General features: G+C 52.5%; 1 protein-coding gene across 8 annotated transcripts in view; it reads right to left on the bottom strand.

Moving 5' to 3' along the window:
- The window catches only part of Camta1 (calmodulin binding transcription activator 1), an 805451-nt gene that overhangs the window by 96632 nt on the left and 682329 nt on the right, over nt 1–26490 (bottom strand). For all 8 annotated transcript variants that reach the window (XM_026782149.1, XM_026782147.1, XM_026782148.1 and 5 more), the window contains exon 4: nt 8147–8300. In XM_026782149.1, coding sequence (XP_026637950.1) covers nt 8147–8300 — 154 coding nt within the window. The remainder of the gene's footprint in view (nt 1–8146; nt 8301–26490) is intronic.

Below are 26490 nucleotides of genomic sequence, written 5' to 3'. Positions count from 1 at the left end.
ACTCCTAGGTCAGGAAATCTAGGCCTTGGCCCCTGCATTTCACCTCTAGGAAAACCATAAGGACCCAGGATGCTGAAGAGTGGCCTTGGCTGAGTGTGTCTGCCTCATGCAGCTTATACTCAGTTTGGCAGGGAGAAGAGTCTCTGTTGGTACTGTTACTTCCGACCCGGAGTCGCTAGTCCCTCCATTTCTCCAGGGAAGAGCCAGTAGCATGCAGGGGTAGAGGGACAGTGACTTCTGCTGTGATAAGATGCAGATGCAGACGGCTGGGTGTCCAGTTCTGGGCCAATTCAGATCAGGGACAGGAGACCCCTTCCAGTTGTCTAGATAACAGTTTTCCTTTAGGAGAGCCTCCTCTTTTTTCTTTCTTTCTTTCTTCTTCATTTTTTCCCCTCAAGACAGGATTTCTCTGTGTAGCCCTGTCTGTCCTGGAACTCACTCTGTAGACCAGGCTGGCCTTGAACTCTCAGAGATGCTTCTGCCTCCCGAGTGTTGGGATTAAAAGCGTGCACCACCGTCGCCCAGCAGGAACCCCCCTCTTAACTCCCAATTATGTGCTCCAGAGATCTTGATTCTTAAAAGAGATTTAAAATTTGGGGAGCTTAAGAACTCCACCTTTCACTAGACCGTCTCTTCTAGCGAGTTGATCTCCAAGTCAGAATCAGATCCTTGACCGTCAGACCCAGGGCAGGGTTGAGAACACTCCACAAAAGTTGATGGAGCTAGTGAATCGGGAGGAAAAAGCCAGGGGAGATTTTTGGAACAGCCTAGGAGTACAGGTGCCCAGGGAGCCCTGAAGGACAAACATCTAGGGACAGGCAGGAAACCAGAAACATTTCCCTCCTGGAGGACACATCAGCTCAAAAGAGTGGAGCCTGAGGGGACAGAAAGAATGATTACAAAAAACAAAACAAAACAAACAAAAACAAAAAACTGAGATCCAATATGCAAGGCTGGAAGATGGCCGCAGCGGTAGGGCAAGGCGTTTCTGGAAGTATGTAGGGTTTGCCAGAGCAGGGCTCAGTCCATCTGAGGGTCAAGGGACAGTGGCTCCTAACCCAGTGACAACACAGTGCTCAGGGAATCCTCTCCAGGTCCCTCGGGTCCTGTAGTCCCAGCAGGACACAGGACTTCTGCGCCTAAGGACAAAGCTGCAATTCTCGGTCCTGGGGACAAAGATGGTCTTGCTTGTATTCATAGGATGTAAAAAACACTCACACATCCTGAGGCTGGCTTATACCCTCGAAATCAGAACAAAGCAGGACTGGGCCCCAGAGCCTGCTTTTTGAGACCCGCTTCAGTGACTCTCTGCTCCTGCCCCTGGTCACTCCCTGCTCAGGGCTCACTGTACTGTGACTAGCTACTCTGGTTCCTAGACACAGCAGCCTGGGTACTTACACCTGACTTACGCGTCCCTCACAACTATCCTGGAGATCTTTCTCCATTGCAGGGACACTGGGATCTAAATCTTCCCTGGAAACAGTTCACCCGAGGCTGATCCCTGACTCTCTGCTCCTCTCTTCTCCTGCAGCCAGTGGTCAGTTGCTTTGCCACGTGCAAGGTCAGCCATCCTGCATCCCCCAGGCTCTGCTCAGACCATTCCGGCAGGAAAGGCTGGGCACATCCTGGAGGTGCTCTACTGCTACTGGTCACCAGGTGGCGCTAACTGACCAGGAACTGGTTCTGAAAACCCAGGAAAGGGGCACCTTTGTTCATTTTACTTCTTGATATTCTATAATCACCAGGATTACAATCTAAACAAAAAAGCAAAACAAATAAACGCAGCCTCCCCCGTTACCGAATATGTCTTTGTTTGAAAAATCACGAGAAAACAAGATACTTTGAACACATACCCTGAGGCTCAGGTGCTGGCCCCAGCGAGCTCTGTGGAACAGGTGGGAAGAAGCCTGAAGACTGGAGGACTGGGTGGCAGAGGAGCTGGGTGAGGAGTTCCTGGGAAGGGAAGGTGCCCCTAAATACTGCTCTGTTTCTTCTTTGCCTCTGAAGCTGTGGCCTCACAGCGTGGGGTCTCTGTCTGCGGTCTCCCCAGCCTGTGTTGGCAGTCCCGGGGCTGGAAAAGGCCCTTGCTGAGTGTACAGTGAAGGGCTGAGATGTGACTCCTGAAATCGTTTCCGGTAAAGACTGAGGCATCAAGGCCCCAAGGACTTCTGGGAGCAGTGAGGGCACCCTCACGCTCTTCTCCCTACAGCCATCACCCTCTGCGTATGGCGATCCTCACCCAACACTCACCAGGGCCTCTACCTCACACACATTATGGCTTCTCTCCCTGTCAGGCTCAATATGACCCCAGACTCCTGGTCTCGGCGTGGTCTCCACGCCTCCACACTCAACGTGGTTTCTGTGTCTACACCTAACATGGCCTCCATTCCACATTCAATACCATGCCCACCCCTTCAAGTTCAACATGGCCTCCACCCCCGTGCTCACATGGCTTCTGTTGTCTCACGTGAAACACGGCCTCCTGGACATTGAGCACCCTCCCCCACTTGCACGTCAGCCGGACCTCTGACCACAAACAGCATGGTCTCCATCACTTCATGCTCAACCCTGACACCATCCCGTCAGCACTGCATCTGGCGCTGCCTCATCTCTGTTTCCCTTTTGCTGCTCCGCACGGACTGCCTGGGTCTTCCTCCTGCCCCAGATCCCACACTAGCCCCTAGGCTTGTGGCCTGGGGCCCCTAGAACATGGGCATCCTGGACACACTCCCGTGATGCCTTCTGGGTAGGTTTGACGGGGGTTTCCTGAGGGATGCCTGGGCCTCCTCCTGTCTGGCCTCTTCCCAAATCCCAGTGCAGCACGGAGCTCAGTGGTCCCAACCTGGCTGGGGGAAGAGAGATTTCCGGGTGGCCTTTGGGTGCCCTTACTGTGCACACAGGGATTGCGAGCTAATGACTTGGCCTCTAGAAGGTGCTGCTCTGGCCTTTGGACTGGTTTTCCTCTTAACTGCTGTCAGTACACTAATCATTTGACATTTGTGATGTCATTTCAGGACCACAGAGACCCATGGAGGCAGGGCCCATGGTCATCCCTTCCCAGGAAAGAAAGCAGGGCTGCTCAGAAAGCTCGGGTGTTTTGGCCAAGTCTGGGAAAGGGGAAGCTGGCTCCTTACAGAGCCACACCTCCCATGCTTACATTTTTTTCTTCCGATGCAAATCCTTTTACACGGCTTCCCCTTGCCATCACAGCCACCATGTGTGTCCTATTGCTGGTGTACCAGAGTACCCTGAGCCTTGACTCCTAGGCCACGAGGTGGGGGCATTTTTGGAGAAAAGTTTCAGAGGTCACGGGGTCCGGAAACCAAGCCTTCCTCTTACTGAGCTTGGGCGTGTGTCCTGGTTTATGTGTATTCAAGGAGCCGAGGATGCTGTGTGCATGTGGGTTCCTATGTGTGCAGGTATGCATGCCATTATGGGACATGCAGGAGCAGTGGGGGTGTGAGGTGGCTGCTGTCCTAGGCTAGACTGTTTTTCCAGGCAACTTTCCTACTTGGCCTTCCTATTGTAGCCAAAGATACCTGCCGCGGTCATCTATGGGCCCACAGTGACATGATGGGGTTCCCAGAAGACAGTGGGGCGGGCAAAGCTGGGCTGGCTGAAGGCTGGAACCGTCTAATGCTCTCTAAGGGGGTGGAGGAATGCAGAAAGCTCAGGCCCTTGCTTCTCTGCAAGGCCATCTGGCCATCCAGGGTTCCCCCAAAGGAACCCCGAGATAAAGGCAGTTATGCACAGTTGCTACTTTTGCAGTGCAAAGCCCTTGCCCGTCACTCTGGCTGCTACATTCCACAGACTGCTAGCTGGGGAGAGGCTGGCATGCTCTTTCTGGATGGGCAGCCAGGAAGTGGGACAGGGCACGAAGCCATGGGTTCCCTATGGGAACCAGTTTTATCTGGCTCCTCATTGGGTCACAGAAGCTGAGAGTGTGAGATCTGGGCCATGGTGGTGGTGGCTTTGGGCCACTGAACAAATTTCCCAGCAAGCTGGAAGGACCAAGAGCCAGAGCCTTGCCTGCGGTCCAGCCCTTCACTCCAGAACAGCTGTAAGGGAGTAGATGCCCACCCCCCAGCACTTCCAGGATGTGACAGACTGTATGCAGATGGGTTCCATTCTCTCCCACCCCAGACAGGACCCCAGACAGCCATCTCCACCCAGACTTTGGCCTGAGATGAGTAGTTCCACATACTGTAAGCCAGCAAAGCTGAAGCTCACAGGGTCCCCATGCCCGCTTCACATGAGAGAGTCGTTACTCCAAATGTGCCTCGCCGAACGCCATACTGCCCCAGACGCCTCTCCAACCACGGCTGACCATAGCACAAGCTTTTACCCAAGAACACAGGAGTAGGGATGATGTGTATTACTTTGAGGCTCTATCCATAAAGGGAAGAGGGTTGCTGTCCATTTCTCCTCCTTTTGTTGATCAGAATGCAATTGTGATAGCCAGGGCTGGAGCAGCCACCTTTAACCTGTAAAAGTGGGCACCACCTAAAACTGGCAGAGTAACCAGCTAGAAGGAGCCACAGCGGCTAACTTCAGATACTGGGGACCGCCATGTCAACCCTGGCCTGCCAAATTTGTAAAAGTGAAAGAGAAATATATTTATGTTTTAGTTAAGCCACTGTTATTTGGCAAGGAGGGGCTAAAAGAGCCAGGAGGCTCTACGGAAGCCTGTTGGGACTGCATTTTTCTCATTTCCATCTGTGTTTGCTCTTTAGGTGCGGACCCCTCAGACTGCAGGTAAAGGGGAAAGCCCTTTTAGTCCAAAGAATCAGATGGCACAAGGAGCCCCTCTCCTCCTTTGAGACAGGCGAGACAGAGATTGCGTGTGGACAGAGGCCTTCCACCACCCATCAGTGACATGTTCTGATTAAGCCGTTGACAACTCTGATGGGCAGAGAGAGAGAGAGAGAGAGACTGGAAAACATCAGGGCACCAGACAGGGAAGTCTTTGAAGGAATGTGATTTATGAAGCTAATGCCTTTGGCTCCAGCATTCATGGCATGCCTGACTCTGGAACCCATCTGATGGCTTCTTGGCTCTCAGCACACAGTACTTTCCCCGAACACTGCTGCCTGGCACCTGTGTGCTGTCCAAGTCTGATCAGCAGCTAGGCGCCTATGGGGGCTGCGTTTCCAAGTATCAGTTCCCAGGCAGGGCCAGCCTGCACAGCAGAGCCCGGGACGGGCGTGCACAGTTTGCTGAGTGCTGTGACCTCTTGGTCCCCGTCTCGTGGTTTTATATAACTTCCTTCATGCACCACGGGCTCTGAGCAAGCGTTCGTCATCCCCTCAGTTAAACCTTCATAGCCAAATCAAGTCCTCTCTTTGCCTCCTGGAATTTATGACCCTGAGCCTCCTGCATGGCCTGGAGGTGGCACCCTTGTGCAAGGTGTCAGAGAGCGTGGCACTGATGGCTTCAGGTAGAAGCTATCTGTGCATTTAGCGACGAAGCCCCAGGCAGAGACCCTGAGCTAAGGGTCTGCTTGGCAGACATGGTTCCCTGGTAGCATGTCCCAGGTGTGCTTCTGGCACACACAGTCTCTGACACTTCTGCCAGGACCCAGTCATCTGCTCCGGGTGGCCTGGCTGGAGGCTGTCATCTGCAGATAGGCCTAATTTGCCAATGGCTCTCTTTCCAGTGACCCAGAGGACAACGATGACAGTTCCAGAGGGGAGGAAGCAATGGTCCTGCTAGCTAGGTTTCGGAGCAAGGAGCCCTTAGACAGAACACTGAGGGTGTGGCCAGGGGCAGAAGCACTTGGACTCTTGCCACCTTTTCAGGCCAAGGGTCTTTACCCTGGAAGTGATAAGGAAGTGGCGGGAAGAAGGCAGGAGAGGGGCACAGACACCACAGGCCTCAAAAGCATGGCTGACCACATGACCAGAGGGCTGAGCCCCAGAGTGATTGACAGTCTCTGTCTCCCTGACCTTATAGGATCTGCTGCCTAGAAATGAGACAGAAGATAGAGTTTTAGGAAGCTAATCCACCGTCTTCTCCGATTGCAGGCTCTCTCTGAATAAGGCAAAGTTCTCTAGATTCTGCTCATTGGCATTTGTGAGTGACAGGCAGCCAGAACCAAATCCCAGCTTCGGGGTGGCCACAGAACCAGGACAAGGGTTATCTCCTGAGTCCCATCTCTGGCTCCTTCTACTGTCTGGCCAGTATGTATTGGGCAGAGTCCCTGCCCCAACTAATCCAAGACACTGCCTAGGAGAAGGGACAAAGAGGCCCAAGGGCCCTGTGTGGGGTTGCGTTGGAGCCCTGTGTGTGTTTATTGACACTCCTTGAGGCCTTCTGGCCCTGAGTTAGAAGTAGGAGCCCATCTGGGAGCAGGGCCTGAGACAAGAGGGGACATTTCAGCAGCCTCATCTCCCAGAGTCTGGATGCTGGAGGCTGTGGCCTGTTGTCCAGTGTCCTGCAGACACTGGGCTAAAACCAGGACGGCGGCTTTCTGCTTACACCCCAAAGCACTTCTGAGCACCAACTGTATGCTGGGATTCCCATGCTCCCTTGCTCTGCAGAATTAAGGAGAGGTTGCATGGCCCCTCTGGATAATGGTGGCAGCTTTATTTCTGTCTGGGGGTTTTGAGGAGACCAGGGGCCTTAGGGCACATGGGCTGAAATAGAGGCTGAGTACAGGAACCTGAAGTAGGATGGACAGATGAAGTAGGGAGAGGCGAGATAGAGGAGAGAAAGGCATGATTGCCCCAAGGCCTCAGGAGGGGTACAGAGGTCTGAGGTAGGGGCCTAAAGAGGAGGCACTGCCTGCTATTGACATGAAGGCTACGCCAGTTGCTTCAGGCCAGGGCAGACACAGCTAGAGTTGCAGTCAGGGATGCATCCTGAATCCTGAAGGCCTCTGGGCACCTGTGGTACCAGAGACAGTTTGGCTGCACTCGGGACATCAGCCCAGGGGATGTGCTGTCCTGAGGCCCAGCCCCAGGGTGGACTCTTTGGGTCTTCCTCCAATATGTAACAGTTTGTCCCTAGTGACCCTCCCCAGGTCTGAGGCTGATGACATCTGGGGTCTCAGACTTTCAGGAGAGGTGGGTCATGGCAGCACCCCCAGCTTTAGCTTGCAGCCCACAGGTTTCAGTGACTTCCTTGTTAGGTCCAACAACTTCAGCTCCCTCTGGCTAGCTCAGAATGCTTCTGCTCCCGAGTGACCCACTGACCCACTTTTGCTGAATGGTAACTGGGTTGTGGGGTCCTGCCTAGCGCTAGGCAGCCTTGGGGTTTTCTCAGTCCAGCTGAGTCCAGCTGGGAGGAGCAGGAGGGGTAGGGGAACCTGAGGAAACAAGGGTCCTCAGCTTCCTGGACCCTCGGACGTCTGTCCGTCTCAGTGACTCACACCTGACAGTTGTTGCTGAAACCTCAGTTTTGCCCAATGAAATTAAACAACTGAATTACTGAAAGTCATTTGCCACCGGGCTGGGCACCATGGCAGTCCAGGGCCAGCAGCCTGCTGCCATGTGCAGAGCCAGCACAGGCAGCCAAAGGTGGGAGCTGGGGCCAGACAGCTCTAGCAGCTATTCTGTTCCCCGCACTGCCCCTCCTCCTGTCTCCCACCCTGCTCCTGTGTGTGGCAGACAAACTCCTGCTCTCTCCCGCTTTACCCTGCCAGTGTCTCTGAGTCTTCTCCATCTGTCATGAGACGGAGGCATGAGCATTCAGAGCGGTGCGTGTGCACGGAGGTCACAGGACAACCTGGGATTGTGGTCCTTGGATATTTAACAAAATTTCTCATTGGCCTGGAACTTCACCTGGCAGGCTAGGTTAGCTGGCTGGAGAGCTTCCGGGGACCCACTTGCCTTCACCTCTGATCACTCTCACCGCCTCTGCCACTCTTGGCTTTTCCTGTGAAGGCCTGGGATCCGAGCTCAGGTTCTTACTCTTTGTACAGCATCGCTCCACAGATTAAGCCATCTCCTTGGCCTGAGTCTGAGGGTTTGAGCCTTAATTGCAATGCGGAACCAATCCTTATGAGGATCAAGTGACTGTAGGCATCAGAGGGAATGTCATGAAAGCTAAATTCAAAGTGTCACTATGTCTGAACAAAATAAGGCTCTGTGCTGGGTCCCCAAGGCGCCCCTGGGCAATGCTGACCAGGGTCCAGGGAGGTACTCACACATGGGCTTCAGCTGCCCGATGAGCTCCTCCTTTGTCCACTTTGCCCACTCCTTCTTGTCAGTGTTGATGGAGCAGAGAATGGGCCCACAGGGCTTGCCACAGTCCTCGATGGCCGGCACATTCAGGTAGTGCACCAGGACGATGTCGGGGTTCTGTGGGGAGAGCAGACACTGGCAACATGAGGACATAGCAGGTGTAGATCACCCCCACACTGCCTGCGTGGCACTGGCACTCTAGGCTGTAACCAGGAGACGGCATAGGAGACCATGCTGAGCACTTGCGGGGAGGCCGGCACCTTCCTGGGCCTCTATCCACCATGTGCCATTTCACTCCCACTGGGACAACCGTGGAAGGCTGCTGGCTTTATCCAGGGCTCTCAGAGGCCACACTGCCCCGATGAGACCCTCAGACCTACACAGTGGCTCGTGAGCATGCAGCCAAGGACTTCAACTGTGAGATGGAGCCGTGTCTCCCGAGAGCATCAAGGTCCCAGGCTAGCCCACATTTCTCACTGAACGTTTCTGGCTCACAATCATTGAGGTCACTAATGTAGGCACCCAAGGGAAAAGCAGCCACCAGACCTTTAGATCTGCCTCTCCCGGCTTAGCCTCTGCCTGCAGCCTGGGACTGTCCCCTGTATAAACAGCACACAGCCTCTGTCACACTGTACCTCACCCAGCAGACAACTGTCCCTGGAAATCTCAGACACTTCTTCAGTCCACTTTAGAGCTTAAGAACGGAAAGGGCTGTTAGCCCAAAGACTCAAGGACATTTGCTTCCAGAGGGTTCTATTTAAGTGGTCAGCCTTTCCCCACCAGAGTCAACCCAGGAACACAGGCACCCCTTTCGGCCACCCGCAGCTCGGACTCCAAGGCCTTCAGATGGTCTTTTCCCCCTGTCTTGAAGGAGAGAGAGGCTGTCTATTTGGCCATGCCAGGCCTCACGAACGAGTTAAGAACAACCATGGCAAGTCAGGTGTGGTGTTGAACAGCTGTGATGTCAATACTGGGTGGGAGGTGAAGCAGTAGCACTAGGTGCAGGTCCTGTATAGCTGGCTACATAGCAAGTTCAAGGCCAGCCTGGGCTACAAAAGACCACATTACAAGCAAACAACCAGCCATCAGCTTTCCAATCCAAACCGAGCACTCCTCTTCACAGATGTTCCTGGACAAATTTGCTCAACCCTGCCACCCTCTCAAGCCACAGTCTAAGGAAACATCAAAAGGCCGAAGAGACGCTCTCTCTGTGTTTGCTTCTGTTTCTCCCAAACTCAAGTCCTAGGAATGGACAAGGTCCCCGGCAGAGGGAGGCCGAGTCCATGGCTGCTGTTTGGGTTACATTCAGAGCAAGAGTAATAAATGAAAATATGAATCAATCTGTTCATTAATAAATAAAGACTCAAGACTATACCATGACCAGCGTCAGAAAGCAAACTGGCATAATTTAAAAAGATTTCCAATAAGGGTTGAAACATGTTTCTTTTTTTTCCCTGCCAACGCTCAGTTAACCAGGAAATTAAATCAACATGAACAGGACCCTTCTTGTTAATGGCAGCTTTTCTGGATTGTGGAAATCGCTCTCCTTAATAATAAAGATAATCCCTGCCACTGTGGGCCGATCCATTCTTTTTAGGGTATTTTCACAGTCATTATCTCATTTGGTATCCATGCTAGCCAGAGAGGCGGGCAGGCCAGGGCAGGGCACCCTCCCTCTGGAGAGGGGAACTCTGTGAAGTCGCTTGCCCAGAGCTCTGTGCCTGGCGAGGGACCCACCTGGGCTGGAAGCCAGGGCTCTGACTTCAAACTCAGGTCCTGCCAAGACATCTGGTGGTTGCTTTTTGCTCAGCCTGACTGCTCTCCTACTCCTCATCTCCTTTTATTCTTGCAATATGCCCGGCGGGAGGTGGGCAGTGTGCGTCTGCCATGCCCACCGAATGGACGGGGTGGCTGAAGGGTGACTCTCTGGAATCCTAGCCTCCAGTTCTGCCTCCCGCCCCCCTCCCCCAAGCCAGAACTTGACTGAGGGTTCTTGCTGGAGCCTGGGTCTGACCGGCAACAGGGCCGGCTGCTGAGCAGGAAGAGGAAAGATAAGAGGAAGGATCAAAGGTCAGCAGGAATCAGCTGGCCGCCTGGGGCTTCCTCTGATCCGGTCCCTGGAGGGAGCTTGGCTCTGCAGGAGGGAGCTGGGATGCCAAGAGCCTGGGAGATGAAAATCTCTGGCTCTTTCCCATCCCCACAGCCCACTGAGCACAGTCTGGGTGCCTGAGGCAGCCTGCAAACCACCCAAGGGGAGATGCAGTCTTCGTGTGTGAAGTCTGTGCACCCTAGCCTGCAGCCCGGAGTTCCTGCATTCAGGCTTCTAGAAAGTTTCCTGAGACTTGCCTGCCGCCCTGTGTGCAGCCAGCCTCCACCCGTTCCTTCCCAGCAGGTCTAGGATGCCCTCCTTTTCCAGGAGGACTTCCCTAATCCTTCAACTCTCGGTTTCCCAAGGCATGGTGATTTGATGGACAGATCAGCGGACTAGTTGATTGGTTGTTCTCATGTCTGGGTGTGGGTGTCTCTACTCAGTACAAGGTCCTGGGATTATATAATGCCCTGGCAATAGCAGACTCATTTCAGGTTTAGAGAAATGAAAACAGGTCAAATTATGACTTTGACTTTTCCCTTTTCCAGACTCGAGGTCTGCTGAAGTCAGGCTCAGGAAGGGTAGGAAGCAATTTTGAATATGGACACATTTTTATATCCATCTATGTATCTATCAATCTATTGATGTATGTATATATGTATGTATGTACCACCCATCCATCCATCCGTCTGTCCGTCCGTCCATCCATCCATCTATCCATTCTTCATCTGTCTATTTATCTGTTTGTCTGTCTGTCTATATCCATCCATCTTTGAAGCAGGGTCTTACACTATAGCTCAAGCTGGTTCACTTATCTAACCTATGTTGGCCTCAGAGTCATAGAAACCTCCCTACCTCAGTCTCCTAAGGGCTGACTCACAGGCAGGAGTCCCCATGCTACCGCCAACCCTGCATTTTCACTTCGTGTGTTATCCACGTTCTACTTCATAGATCCACAGACCCAGCAGCCAGCAGACTCACGTCCTGACCACCAACTCGAGGGTTCTAGATCAGCTCCCTTCTGGTGGTACATGCCTGCCCCAGGGCCTTTTGTCAGTCCGCTTTTCTGTATTGCTTTGATGCAATTACCAGGACGTCCAGCCCCTGAAGGCCAAGGAGCTTGGCATGGGTTTGGAAGAGGGAGAGGGGTAGTGCTGGGTCCCAGATTCCACCCCAGGGAGCCAGTGCTGGGGATCCTTAGGGGAGTGTTAAATTCCCACTTACTGGCTAGGGCCAGTTTAAGACAAAGTATTTTCAGTGTTTTTGTTTTTTTTCTTTTCACAATTTGGGGGCACACACCTCTTCTTGGCAACACTGTGGCTTTATTCATTAGCCATAAACTTTATGGGGTGTTCTTGGCAGGACAATATATTCTCCTTAGTGTTCCAATGCATCAGTTTCTTGGAATGCTCATTTCAATGTGAGAGCAGCCCACTGCTCTTGCCAGCTGTGATGTGGGCTGGGGTGGAAGGACAGCGCTGGGATTTCCACAAAGCTAGAGGCTGCCTCTTAAAGGGAAATCACTTTGAAGCTGAGCTCTGGATATCTTGGAATTCTGATAGGGCTTCGAACGCTGGTGTGGGGGGATCCCCATGGTGTGGTCTGTGACTGTGCTGGGGGAGCCAAGGGGTTGAGCCAAGGTTGAGCCAGTCCGAGGTTCTACAGTCTGGAAAGAGCCACAGACTGGAGTTTCCCCTCCTGACTCCTGGTGCTTGTAGCATCTCAGCTATAAATGGAAGCAGGGCCCATCCCTCTCACTGGGGCTGTGGGTGGGAATCCTGCCTGGTCTCTGGATGAAACCCAACAGCATGCGGATGGCCCAAAGCCCTGATATTCTCAGTGGCCACCCAAACCCAACTAAACCAGAACAAAGTCCTTCCTGAGAGGGAGTGTGAGCAGAGTAGCAGACAGGTCACCTGTGGGAAAATCCTTGCTTCTCCTGGGAGCCCTAGCCTGTCCCCATTTTCACAGATGCCTTGGGGTAGGTAGAGAGCATGGTGCTGGGTCTTTGGTTCTCTCTCTTTTCTCCATCCCTCCCTCCCGGCTTGGTGACCTTATCCTGCCACAAACCTGAAGCCCTCAAGGATTCCCAGTCCCCTCTCCAGCTGGACTCTGTCCACTGGAACCCGCCTCCTGCTAGCCTGCACACAGCTCCTCTCCTGCCTCTTTGTGGCCAAGGCACAACTCTGCACGGCCACACCTGGCTCCTTCCAGGGCACGCTGAGTGAAGAATGGCACCACCATGCCCCCACCCTCACCTGAAAGAGCAGCTCTCCTTCTCCTCCCTCCGCACCCCTCCGTCACTGTCAACTCTGCCAGCTTCCTTTGTGGCCAGCCGGACACTTCCACTAGGCCCACACGCCTTCCAGCCTGGCATCCAAACCTGACAGTACGGGTGTGGGAAGGAAGCCCTTCTTCTCTTGGGTCTCCCCACGTCCTCTCTTCCTTGTTCCTCAAGCCATTCGACTGACATCATCAGGTGTCATCTGATAACTTTATGATGGCCCCTGGGCCTGAGAATAAAATATACACATTCCCTTCCGGTGCAGCAGCCAGCACCACGTTTCTCTCCAGCCACCTCTTGTCTCCCAACCCCCAATACGCTGCCCGTCTGCCGAGGCTGCTGTTGCTGGCTGCTGTGCACTGTACCTCCAGAAAGCATGCATCTTTGGAGCACTCAGCCCTAAATAGGACGTCTTTATCAGTCCCCTCCCCGCAAGGCACAGGGCTGTGAGTGAGGAAGAGGAGGTGGAAAGATCGTAGGAGCCGAAGCCGGTGGGTGACCCCGAGAAAAACTGTCATCCAGACACAACAGGGCTGGCACACAGGTGAACTCACGGATGCTGTGACACGGGGCACAGCCCCTGCACAAGCTCAAACCAGACAACATCCCGGGACAGAGAAGGGGGAGTGGACACAGGGTCCACCCCTAACCAAGAAGTCATTTGCAATGGGTACCTGCTGGGAAAGGGCACTGCCAAAGGAAGCTGTGTGCGGCAGGTCCGGGAGGAGGCCGTTCACTTACTCGGAGCTGCTGCCTCTGTCCCTGACTCCCTGAGCCCCTTGTCTGGTGTGCCTGACTCTCCAGACGGCCCCCGACCTGGTAGAGGCTGCTTGCGGTCAGCTGTCTGTTCACTGAGTGATCTCCATGACTCTTCCCTTCCTCAAGGTTCTTATGGCCCTTGCTGTGGCCAGTGCCACCCCTTCCCTGAGGCGGGGCTCCTGTTTAGAAAGCCGATGGGGATGGTGTGGGCAAAGGGGGAGGGTTGGAGGAGATGGAAGTGGAACTTGTGTGAACACAGAAGTGTCCATAGCTCTGCCCTCATGGGACTGTGTGGTGCCCACGGCCGAGGCCAGGAGTGCAAGGGGTGGGGGTGCCAACCACTCCTATAACGCATGTGAGCATGAAGAGGCTCTGCCACAAACCTGCAGCTCTGTATGCTCTGCCGGGCCAGCAGCTGGCTAGGGGGCACCAGCCCACAAGTGTTTTGTCTTTATTTTTTTCTTCTTCTTTGAAAGATCCCTACCAGCTTAGGAGTCTCCAGTTTCCCCTGCAGAGTCCTCGAGAGGGAGGTTAGCACATAGCAAAACGTGGGCCTGGAGCACTGAACCTCAGTCCAGGCTCGTGGGAAAAGCTCCAACAGAGCGAAAGAGCAAAGAAGAGGAGGGGGCGCCCAAGCCGGGGACAGCCATGGGATGAGCAGAGACTTGAGGGGCACCAGACTGCTCAGCCCTGTGAAGCCCTACATCTAATCCTGAAGCAAGCCACCTCTGGTTTCTGAGAAGTGAAGGGGCAGGGGTCAGGGCCCCACATGAATCACATGGCTGATCTCCCCAGTCACAGCTCTTGCTGTCAGAATGGTGTGGGGGGAGGGTAGTTCAGTAGCCCTCACCTCCCTGGGAGGGAGGAAAGGGGTCCCCTCCCTGCTACCATCACTCAACATTGAAGGCCTCTGCCATAGCCGATCAGAAGACCTCGATACTCGCCCAGGGTGTCTGACAGGTTCCGGGATGAGTTATGGGTGCAGGGGTGAGCTAGAGACCCACCAAGAGGACTCCAGTCGCCAGGAACAAGAAGCCCGGGTCTTCAACTTGGTCACTTCCAGTGCAACCTGGGTGCCAGGTAGGGCCACGCTCCCTGGGTTGCATCTCTTCTGCCTCTCTGGGAAGGAGGTTCAGAGCCGGTACTCTTTGTGCAGAGCAAGAGGGGCCGGCGATGCAAGAAGTGGTTAAAAATGCAAAGAGCGGTTGGTTTTGATAAAGAAAAATGCAGCTGCAACATCTGTTTGACTCTTGTTTGCAGCTTCATCAACACTAAGTGGTCAATAAATCAGATTGGCATGGCGCTCCGTTTCTTCCGCAGCTCCATCATTAATCTCATGCCAGTTCTCATGAAAAATGAAGGAGAAAGCTTGTGTGATAGTGAAAATGTATACATTACTCGGAAAGTCATAATAGCATGTAATAGTGCCGCACACCTCCCTGCTTGCCGTGGGGGGCTGGCAGGGAGAACCCAGGAGGCAATGGCTACAGGGGAGGGGACGGAGCGAGTAAATCAGCATTGTGTGTGCCAAGAGCCCATTCTGCCATTGCATCTGTCATATTAGCGCCATTTATGCAGATCTGGATGACCCTGCGAGCCCAATCTGAAGAGGCACAGCTTTCCCTTCTAAACCTGGGTGCTGAATAAACAACCAGGGTGGGAGCCTGTAAAACAGGAGCGTGGAGCTGGCAGATGGAAGGACAGGATTTATCAGGAAGTGGATGGATAATGGCAGTGGGCAGCTCGGGGCCGGGTGTGTCACCGGGCTGCATGGTAGAGAGAAGTCCCTCTGCCCATACTATAGCTGCCGCTGGCAGCCTGCCAGCTGTCCTCTGTGCTCGGAGTAATGGAATGGAGTGGGCCCGATGGTTCCAGGGGAAAGGAAACTGGTTCTCCTGGCACCCAGCAGTGCGGTCCAGCCTTCGTGTCCCCATAGAGGCCTGGCTCATAGGTAGGATGGAGTTCAAGTAGGCCACAGGACTAGAGCTGAGAAGACAGGAGAAAACCCTAGATCTCCAGCTCCAGTGAAGGGCCAGGGATGCGGCACCTGTTGCTTGTGTCCTCTAGGCTCTGCCAGTCCCTGGAGGATGCAGGCTCCTTTTCCGCTCTCACTTCCCTGTCACAAACCAGAAGAGACCCTCTCCTGCTGCAGAGCATATAATTGCTACATTCTGTGGCCCTCTCTGGGTGGTGCTGGGTGTTGGGGTGGGGGAACTGTGCTGCGTCTCCCCCCCCCAGGTGATGGGGGTAGGACTGTGCTGTGCCCCCCACCCAGCACCTGCGGTGGGGAGATTGCACTGTGCCTCACTGGGTGATGGGGGTAGGACTGTGCTGTGCCCCCCACCCAGCACCTGCGGTGGGGAGATTGCACTGTGCCTCACTGGGTGATGGGGGTAGGACTGTGCTGTGCCCCCCACCCACCACCTGCGGGGGGGGGATTGCACTGTGCCTCCCTGGGGGCTGGGGGCAGACTGTGCTGCTCCTGATCCAGACACGACTTCTGAAGACAGCTCTGTGCCTGTCTCGCCTTCAGGCCTGAGCTTGTCTGGTTTAGTCCTCCACGCATCAAGGATGCTGAGCAACTGCTACCCAGTCCCAGGATGGAGAATGTGTCTGAAGGATGGAGATTCTAGTGCACCCCAGCTAAATACCCCATCTCCTCCCTTTCGCTCTACCGGTGTTCCCTGAGGCTCAACAGTCAGTGAGTGAGGGGCTCTGCTCTGAGTCTTAGCGCCCAGGGCTGCTGCAGCCCAGTCACTATCACAGCCCAGGAGCAACATCCGATGCCAGAGGCTAGCTGAGCCCTGTGGGCTTTAGGAGCTGGTGAGAAAAGAGGCAGGGTTTAGTGCATCCTGTACCACCCTGTGAGCTCAGGGTAGGGCTAGGCCTCAGGCGGCCCTGTATCTGCATCAAGTACTCACAGTGGTTAGAACACGGTCTGCGTCAGGCAGGGTTTGTAGGGAGGTCCCAAAGCTATGATGGAGCATGAATTAGACTTGGGCCCCCGTAATTTGGAGTGGGGCAAAGATTTGGAAGGAGGGAGAGGGTAGGACCTAAAAGAGGAGGTCTGGTACTCCTGGGAACAACAGGTCTCTGTGGACAACTGTCCTTTCTGGGAATCAGGCCCCGTATCATGTGCCGGGTCTAGGATTATCATTGCAACACGAGGAACAGGCTCCCTGTCAGTGCCCTGCAGGGTCTGGGGAGCTTGGTGGATGAGCAGGAAGGGGCTAGGAGGTGCCCCTGGGGGTAGAGGCCAGCTGCCCTGGGAGCCCCCCACCCTATCACAGGGCCGCTCTCATTAAGCGATCATGTGCACTGGCGGGAGCTGGGCCGGCAGCCCTTCCTGCTTTCGAGGGAGGCTGGGAGTCTTAATTAGTTAATGTGGGTAAAGTGGCCTGAAGATGAAAAACCCTGGGTAATTGCTGAGCGCTGTTGCTGTTGTTATTACACAATTACCAGAATTTTCCAGTCACGGGAATCTAGTTAAACAATTCCCACCTGGTGTGGGGTTCCGGGATCCACGCCGGCTGAGGGTCTGGCTGACTCTGACTCCCTGGTTGGAAGGTAATGGAGGAAAAGAGGCACACAAATGTGGGGCACCAGGCCTGCATGGGTCCTGGCACTTCCTGGGCACCCCAAAGGCAGTTTATCTCTGTCAGAGAAGACAAAACTACACATGCATCAATGAAAGTCAGAGGGTCCTGTCTGCATAGATTTACCCCCAAAGTTCTAGAAAGTTCTACGCAGACTCCCAGGAGGCTAAACTATCCAGACGTATGGTTCTGGGGAGAACTTCCTGCTGCACAGTTTGCCCTGGCTGTCTGGAGACACACTCCAGGTGGGTAGAAGGGAGATTCACACAACCCTGATCAGGCTACAGCTTCTTAAAACCCTGGGCGACCAAGGAAGAGTTGTCCAATCTCTGTCCTTGCTATGACACTAAACTCTTCTGGGTGTCGGAGCTTGTGGGGGTAGTTTTGGTGGGTAGAGTGACAGAAAGGGAAGGTGAGGCAAGGCAGTGGCTGGGATGACCAGAGCCAGAGGACCTCAGTGGTTCACAGAAGCCTCCGGTCAGAGGATGCTGCTGGGACCAGCAAGGACGCAGGCAGGAGAGGTGGGATGATGTACCCCTAGGAAGGAAACACTAGAGGCTGCCTTTGTTAAGGACGTTGGTCTGCAGAGGCAAGCAGGTGCCCTTGAGGAGGTGAGGGCAGTCCCTGGGAAATGGTGATAAGATTTTCTCTACTCAGAAACAAAGAGAGAAGTGTGGTTCCCATTCATTTACTTTTCTTTTTCTTTTGTAGGTCCAAAAGGAGATGAGAAGGTAGCTGAGTGCTTTGTCCCCTCACAGTCCCAGAGCTAAGATTAAAGGTGCCCCTGTACCCTGGGGTTCTTGGGGGTCATTTCATCACACACAGGCTAACGGGAGACACGGGACTCATTGTGCTGAAGGAAATGTGGGCTGAAAAACATCATTAGTTCCTGGATGTCTGTTCTCTAAGAAGTGTCAGAAGGAACTCAAGGTATCTGGGTTGTCTCCCTCTGGACCCAGCCAAGGAGGCCCCATGATGCTCTGCACGCCCTAGGACTGGCAGTGTCTGCCAGGGACCAGTGTCCGTCCATACATTTTTTTAATTGCTAGGTACCTGCCAGGGATGCAGGTGGCTTGTGTCCTATGGTTGGCAGAGTCTGGGCTTGGACTGAATTGCTGGTTTGTGTCCTCCTTGCCTCCTGTTCTCACCTTGAACTAAGCTTTGGTTTGTTGGAGGTCATCATGAGAGCACCTCCAGCAAGTCCAGGGATAAGAACCCACCGGCTTCTGTGGGGGGTACTTCGAAGTCCTACAGAAAGGAGTCCTGTGGTGATATATTGTTTGTGAACTAACAAATAAAGCTTGCCTGAAGATCAGAGTGTGGAGCTAAGCCACACTAGTTAGCCATAGAGGCCAGGCAGTGGTGGTACACACCTTTAGTTCCATTACTTGGGAGGCAGAGGCAGGAAGATCTCTGTGAGTTCAAGGACACCTTGGGTTAAACTAGATTGATCTATTCTAAAAGAGAAACAGAGTCACGCAGTGATGGCTCACACCTTTAATTCCAGTACTTGGGAGTTACACGCCTTTAATCCCAACACTAGGGAGGTAGAGACAGGAAGGATTATGGTTGGGCAGAGAGAGGAATATAAGGTGGGAGGAGTCAGGAACTCAAGGCATTCAGTCTGAGGATTCGTAGGGACAGGGTCACCCCTTTGGTCTGAGGATTCAGTAGAGGTAAGAACTGTGGCCGGCTGCTCTGATTCTCGGATCTTTCAGCATTAACCCCTATATCTGACTCCAGGTTTTTAAGATCAATTAGAATTCATGCTATAGAGTGCTTTCTAGGGTACGCAATGCTGGCCAAGCGAACCCGGGGACAAGGCAGTCAGGTTAGTAGGGCTCTGAGGGCTGCAGTCCCTGACGCTCTGACATTTTTCTTTCTTGGAGTAAAACCCATGGGGTATATGACTTTGCTGGCCTCAAAGAAGCCCCACCTGTTATTGAGTTTGCCCTTGATCTCCCTTATCTTTCCTGAATCTCCATCTCTCCTTGTTCATGGGACTACATATAAACTCAAAACCATGGCCCCAGTAGGTGGTGGCACGCAATCAACAGGTTGGCTCTAGGGAGCCACTGTACTCTGGAGCATGCTTGACCATCTCCTGTTTACACCTCTGGAAGAAGCTGGGCGTGTGTCACTGTCCCCACTGCATTGAGTGTTATCAGTTAGCCACTCAGGACCATGTGGGCAGAGCTGGACATGGCTGGGGCATCTGGGTCCTGTGGACGGAGGTGTACAGATTTTCTTTTGGGAAACCACCTCCCCTCCTTCTCACAAGCAAGGGTGTTACATACACCTCAGAGTAGTCAGCTTGGGTCAGCCATTCTCTAGCCCACAGAAACTGGCTTAGGAATGGGACCTTAAAGCCCACCAGAAACTGCCAAGTCTCTGGACCTTGGTTGAGCCCCAGTGAGGGTAGGGATGCTTTTCCTAGCAGACTTAACTTGGGAGATGGGTCCCTGTGGGTGAGGCAGGAATGGCTGCGGGAGAGTAGATGACTACCTACACAGGCCTGAGGCCAGAGCTGGAGAACCCCAGTGGTTCACAGAAGCCCCTGGCTTCAGGAAGCTGCTGGAACCAGTAAGATCTAGGTGGGAGAGGTGGGATGAACTGGCATATGGGAAGGAGATGATAAAGGCTGTCTTCTGGAGCCATCTGTCACCAGCACATGGAATCTAAGAAACCCCCTGACAAACATCCATGACATTGATAGAGCATCTGGATTCAGACATGCCTGAAGCTAACACACCTTAAGATTGTTCAGAATTTGAGCTCTTATACACTGCTTCACACTGAGGTCAGCTCAAGTGGAGACTTCTACTGTAGCCATGGAGACCCATGACTCTGAAAAAGGATCACATCTTTCTCTGAGCCCACAGCGCTCTCTCTCTCTCTCTCTCTCTCTCTCTCTCTCTCTCTCTCTCTCTCTCTCTGTACTGATGTGGGAGTCTTCTGTTTTGTGTTGATTTCATTGGTTAAATAAAGAAACTGCCTTGGCCCTTTAATAGAACAGAAAATTAGGTAGGCGGAGGAAACAGAAGAGAATGCTGGGAGAAAGAAGCCGAGCAAATGTGAGTCACCATTATTCTCCCACTCCAGGCAGACGCAGGTTAAGATCTTTCCTGGTAAGCCAGCTCGTGGGCGACACAGATTATTAGAAATGGGTTAGATCAATATGTAAGAGCTAGCCAATAAGAGGCTGGAACTAATGGGCCAGGCAGCGTTTAAAAGAATACAGTTTAATTATTTCAGGTAAAGCTAGCCGTGCGGGCGGCTGGATGGCGGGACACAGCCTGCCGCTCCTATTACAACACTGTACCATCCTGCCTATGTGGCGGATGGGTGGCCATCACCACCATTACTGTGGAGCTGGGTGCTCCAGGTGCTGGGTGGTAAGTACTTCATAGAAAATACCCTCTCAGAAGGTCTGATTATGGGCTAGGGTCTTTGGACACACAGGTAACCCTAATTGCAAAGAATACTGATCTTGCCCAAGCCCTACCCTCTGAGCCCTGGTCTGTTGGAGCTTAAAGAAGTGTGTCCCAGATGATGGAGCTGGTTTGAATCTTGGTTCTGAGACTCCCTAGCTGTGGTCTTTCATGTCCCTGCACCCCAGTACTCTTACCTATAAAAGGAAGAGATGGCTCAGTCAGTCAAGCGATTGCCATTCACCTGAGGACCCAAATTCAAGCCCCAGAATCCAATTTTTTTTTAAAGTCATGCGGCTGGAGAGATGGTACATTAAGAACCTATGCTGCTCTTGCAGAAGACACCAGAACACTGGTTCAGTTCCTGGCACACACAGGGCAGCTCATAACCACCTGGAACCCCAATTCCAAGGGTTCTGATGCTGTCTTCTGACTTCCACAGGCACCAGCCATGCACATGGCACACATACATACATGCAGGTAAAATGCTCATACACTAAAATAAACAAACGCCCAAAGAGCCAGGTGTGGTGCTGTGAGGGTAAAGGTAGCAGCATTGGAAGCAGCCCTAACATTTCAGACTGGGGGCTCCTGACATACCAGCTCTCCCAGAACAATTTGTCTCAAGGTATTGCTACAAAGTGTCTCGAAGTCTATTTGGAGCAAAGTCGAACAGATTCAGACACTGCCTATTGGGAGTTGATGTGCGAGAACAGAAGCCCACTTTATAAAGCTCTTTGCAAACAGCAAGGAGGTATGGCCATCTCCAAGACACGAGATATGCAAGAAATTGCAGGATACTACACAGGGGCCATTCTTTTTTATTTAAATTTTTAATGAGTTGATTTTTCCTATTCCCATCCCAGTTTCTCCTCCTCCCTCCCTCCTCTCTTCCCCGTCCCTCTCCTTAACCTCATCACCCCATCCACTCCTTTTTCTCTCTCTTCAGTAAAGTGCGGTCCTCCCACGTGTATTAGCCAGCTAGGGCATATCAAGTGTCAATGAGTCTAGGCACCTCCTCTCCTGCCAAGGCTGGACAAGGCAACCCAGCAGGAGGAAAGGGTCCCAAGAGCAGGCAACAGAGTCAGAGACAGACCCCCCTGCTCCCTCTACTGGGAGTCCCATGAGAAGACCATGCTACACAGCTGTAACATATATGCAGAGGGCCTAGATCAGTCCTGTGCAAGTTCTCTGTTATTGGTTCGGTCTCTGTGAGCCCCTATGATCCCAAGGTAGTTGATTCTGTGGGTTTCTTGTGGCCCCTCTGGCTCCCATAACCCCTCTCTTTGACAGAATTCCTCAAGCCCGCCTAATGCTTGGCTCTGGGTCTGCCTCCGTTTCCATTGGTTGCTGAGTGAAGCCTCTCTGAACCTTTCTCCACCAATCACAAATGCAGTCTCAGAGAAGAGATTAGCTCCCAAGACAAAGCTACATTTTCTCAGGAAACAGTTCACGAGTCTCTTTGAACTCAAGGTGACCGTTCCTGGCCCTATCACCCGACTTTGTGAGATTCTTTGGGGCCACGAGGTTCATGGCTAGTCCTCACCTGGGTGGTAAGCATCACGGGATTCGGGCCTTTCAAGCCCTTCTCTGGTGATGGCTGGGTGCTTGGCGTAGTTTAACTGGTCTATGAAAGATCGTAAGGGCTTTGCCAAGCGTGTGACTCTTGTTTCTCCCCCTTAAAACAGGTTGATAGAGCTAGAATAGGATGACGGACGTATCCCTTCTTCCACTTCAGCTAGAAAAACTGAGAGAGGTTGTGACTGGGCCCATGGACAGCAGGAGAATAAGACGGGGGGGGGGGGGGTGCATCTTTTCCCCACCCCTCACTGGCCTCCTGTGCACCTCCCTAGAAACAATGGCTGTACTTTTCCTGCTTTCAAAGAGTCCACTCAAATGACATTCAGAACAGGGCTAGCTTCCTGATCGGTGCCTTCTTTTATGATCCTAACCTTGCAAACAGGCCTCCTGGTGGGAGAGCCTTCTGAGCTGGAAAGGGGACCTGAATTTAATTCTTCAGAGTTCCTGCCTCTTGCCCATTGTCTCCAGATAGTAGCGAGGAGGGGAAGGTGTTTTAAGCAGAGGCATCTGGAAGGTTGGGGCTTGGGCCGCCTTCACTCTGCCCTGGAGTCCCTGGAGGATGCTTCCTTAAGGTCCTGTTAAAAACACCAACCTCAATTCTCCCCTGGCTGTCAAGCAGGCTGACTGCCCAGTCCATGGAGAAGTTATAGGATTTTTTATGCTCTGGCAACCATGACAGTGAGATTCTGGCGGTGGTTTTAGAGGGAAGCAAGGTGAAATTGGGCTGTATGTTTCTTTTTGTTGTTTGCTTCTTTTTAATGTGAAGATGAAGAATTATCATTGTGGCCCTGAACAGTTTAGGTCCTGAAACAGGAACTGGCGTTAACAAAGCCACTACAGGGCAGAGTTCAGATTAGAAAATATAGTTTTTCTTTTTGTTATTTTCCTTTAAAACCCCTTTTTATCTTTATCCTTTCTCCCATGGCTCCTGTAGCTCACTGATAACCTGTAAGCCTTCCTCAGGTAACAACGGAGCTGCAATGCTAACGGCACAGGCAAAGCTGGAGCTGCCCCCTCTGCAGAGATGCTGGCTGGGTACCCCTTCTTCAGAGCCAAGCCTTGCAGGGAATGCCAGTGGGGTTTCATGCCGTGAATACCAACATGGATCAAGACAGCATATTTAACCGGGAATGGAGGAGCATGCCTGCAATCCCAACTACGGAGGAGGTGGAGATAGGAGGATTGGAAGTTCAAAGACCAGGGGACCCTGTCAGAAATAGAAAATTTAGAGCAGTTGGGGATGTAGCTCAATTGCAGAGTGCTTGCCTGGCTTACGTGAGGCCCTGGGTCCAATCTTTGGTACTGCAGGAAGAGGAGGAGAAGGAAAAGGAGGAGTAATCCATCTTCATTGCTGCCTGCTAAAGCTGGAGACAAATGCCAACTCTGCAGGCAGCAGCAAGATGAGTCCCCAAGATCTAGCACTGCCTCGAAATGTCATTTCTCCCATGTACTCTAAGGACAAAAATGGGGAGATGTGTGTAGTCTGCTGGGAGCTGATGACCCCCCTATTCCAAAGAGCTGGCGTCTCCAGTTTGCTCCAAGCATCTCTTGGGCATTGCTCAGGAAGACCAACCTGGGACAGCATGGAGTCACAGAGCCACCAGGTTGCTCTGATTCTAGACCCTCATGTCCTAGGTGCTGCTGCTGCTAATGTCTGCAAAGTTGCTTGAGGAACAGAAGCGGTGATGGGGGAGGAAACATTATCCTCTCTTCCTGTGGCCATTTACCCTGCCTGACCTCTCACCCCGCCTGACTTCTCACCCTGCCTGACCTTGCTGCTTTGTCTCTGGGTGCTGGGTAGATTCTCTGCCTTAGATCACCCCATCTGACTGTGAGAGCCGCCTTCCAAGTCTCGGCCAAGGTGCTGATATTCTGTAACCCCTGATTCCTTGTGAACACAACCCCATTCCTGACACCAAATGTCTCCATAATCCATCCAGTTCACAAATCACACACTTAGCAAGCACATTCTTACACCCCTCAGCTCTGATGCTGGGGACCCCTCAGCTTGCTCTTCCTGTCACCTGCCCTTCCCACTGTGTCTCAAAGTCTAGAATTTCACTATACCCCACCTGCTCATGAAATACCAGCTCCACCACAACACCATCTTCCAACCAAAGAGAATATCGTCTTCCTAAGACCTTACATGAACAATTGGGTAGCCCAGCTTTCTCTCCTGGATCTGGGCTGGGTCTAGAACCAAAGCTTCCTGAGGTCAGAACCTAACCCAGAAGGAACTTCACCCAAGTCTGTAGGCAACGAATGTTGGTTGAGTAACTGGCCGAACAGAACATTTTGGCCATGAGGCTAGCGAATGGATGGGTGTTCAGCAAGGACCAAGGCTGGGAGCCTCTGTGTTGGTGCTGGGCATTTTTTTTTTCTGTGGGTAAGTGCATGTCCCAGTGGGTGACTTATGTCCCGGCTATCCATGGACTTCCTCCTCTTTCCCTCCTCTGCCATTGTGGATGCAGAGTGGATGATGCTCCAAGACCCCTCTGGACACTTCTATGGCTGGGTATGCCAAAATTGCTTTCACTGTGGGAGCAGAGCAAGATGCTTTGTCTGACCTTGTCTACGCTAGTCACTGCTCCCATCTTTAAATTAAATGTGGCAGGCGGCGCTCTTTCCAGGATCCGAAGAATCTCTTGGTAGAGTTCTGGTGGCCGTCACCAACTGGACACATACACACACAGACACAGACACACACAGACACACACAGACACACACAGACACACACACACAGACACACACACACACACACACACACACACACACACACTCCTTGGTTGGGGGAACCACAGCTCTCACATCCTGTTTGTTTTCAAGTCTCATCACGGCTGCCTGGAAGCTGAGAAAACAGACGTTGGGCTGAGGGCCTTGGCACCCACCCAGGGTAACTGGGACACCCATGTTTGCAAAGAAAGCATTTGTGAAGTGTGAAGAAATCCTGAACAGTGCCGTTCAAAGTGTGTTTAAATTTCACTCAGAATGTTCTATTTTGTGCAGGGGTAGAGTCCCTTTGGCAAAAACACTGGCTGGCATTTGCGAAGTATGGTTGTCATGGAGCTGTTAAGAGACACTAGCTACGGAAGGATGACAATTAATCCTGTGGTTGAAGGGACATCGAGCAAGCAGCTCCTTGGGGAAGATGCTAGGAAAGGGGATGCTAAAAGGCAAAGTTGAAAGAGGGCGTTTTTAGACTAATTGTGTCACGTGCCTTTTTAAAGGGACTGTGTTTGTATGCGTGTGTGTGTGTGCTTGTGTGTGTGTGTGTGTGTGTGTGTGTGTGTGTGTGTGCACAAACGTGCGTTTCTCTGCTGTCTAGGACTAAGGGTGTAGTACCATCTCAGACTTTCCCATCAGCGAACTTGCAAGGTCAGAAAGGTTTCTAGGATCAGCCCAGGATACTAGGCCCTCAGAGAGTTTCCTCCTCTGTTTACTTCAGAGGCTGGTCCCTTACTCCCACAGGTAACTCTGGAGAACTCCGCAGTGCCTATGGCTGGCCTCTGGATGGGATCTACCATGAACAAGATAGCTTCTGCTGTCGGAGATAAACTATACATATTTAAAGAAGAGGTGATTGTGATTCTGTGTGAGGCTCAAGAGGTGAGCATAAGATGGCAGGTTAATGGAGGTGGAGCGAGACAGGGCACAGCTCCTCTAGGGAGCCCAGAGAGGGCTGTGAGGAGAGGAGCTGATGCTGATGCTGACGCTGAAGTGACAGAGAAGCCACCTGCTGGGAGACCCAAGAAGAGAATGCAGGGTTTCAGGATGATGGCTCAGAGAGGGACACTGTAGGGCAGACACAGGCCCTTGGTGAGCATGCAGGGAAACAGTTAGCAAAAGGAGAAACATAGGTAAGAAGCAAAATAACCCCAAAACTGGAAAAAATTAAAAGCCCCTAAATTATATTATAATCCCAGATGTGGTGGTAGATGTTTGTAATGCTAGCATTTGAGAGGCTGAAACATGGGGCTTATTGTAAGTTCCAGGTCAGGCTGAGCTACTGCGTGAGGTTTTATCTCAATAAACCAATAAAAGAGAAGAAGGGGGATGAGGAAAAGGCGGTGGCATTAGCTCGGGGAGGTCTGTCCCTGTAGCCCGAAAAGGACTGATAAAAGCCAGTTCCCATCATGGTGGCCTTACGGCTTTCTCGCTCCCCAGTATCTAGGTTGGCACCAGGCCCAGAGCAAGGCTGAGTAAATATTTGCTGAGTAAGTGAACTGGCCCAGGAACACTTTAATGTTGAATGAGGCTTTCTATTGAAGTCGAGATTCAATCTCTCCTCAGAAGGCGAACTTCTGCGCATTGAGATCGGATCACCAGAAAGGGATGTTTCTCGAAGCAGAGAAGCCACACGAGATGAAACTGTTTCGCCCTGCAGGAAGTCACCAAGTTCCCATTGTTTAAGGCTTGCTCTGCAGGAATGATCTATCTCTCGGTGGTTAGTACTACAAAGGAAAGAAGGCAGGGTTCCAAGCGAATCCGTCGGTTCAGTAGAGATACTAATTCTGGAATTCAGGGTAGGAAGGCACCTACCCTGTGGTCCAGCTTGATGCTACGTGGT

The sequence above is a fragment of the Microtus ochrogaster genome, chromosome 10 (genome assembly GCF_000317375.1).
Source record: "Microtus ochrogaster isolate Prairie Vole_2 chromosome 10, MicOch1.0, whole genome shotgun sequence".
Classification (NCBI taxonomy): domain Eukaryota; kingdom Metazoa; phylum Chordata; class Mammalia; order Rodentia; family Cricetidae; genus Microtus; species Microtus ochrogaster.
Note: the sequence above shows the minus strand (reverse complement) of the source record. Positions and strands in the feature narration are given on the sequence as shown.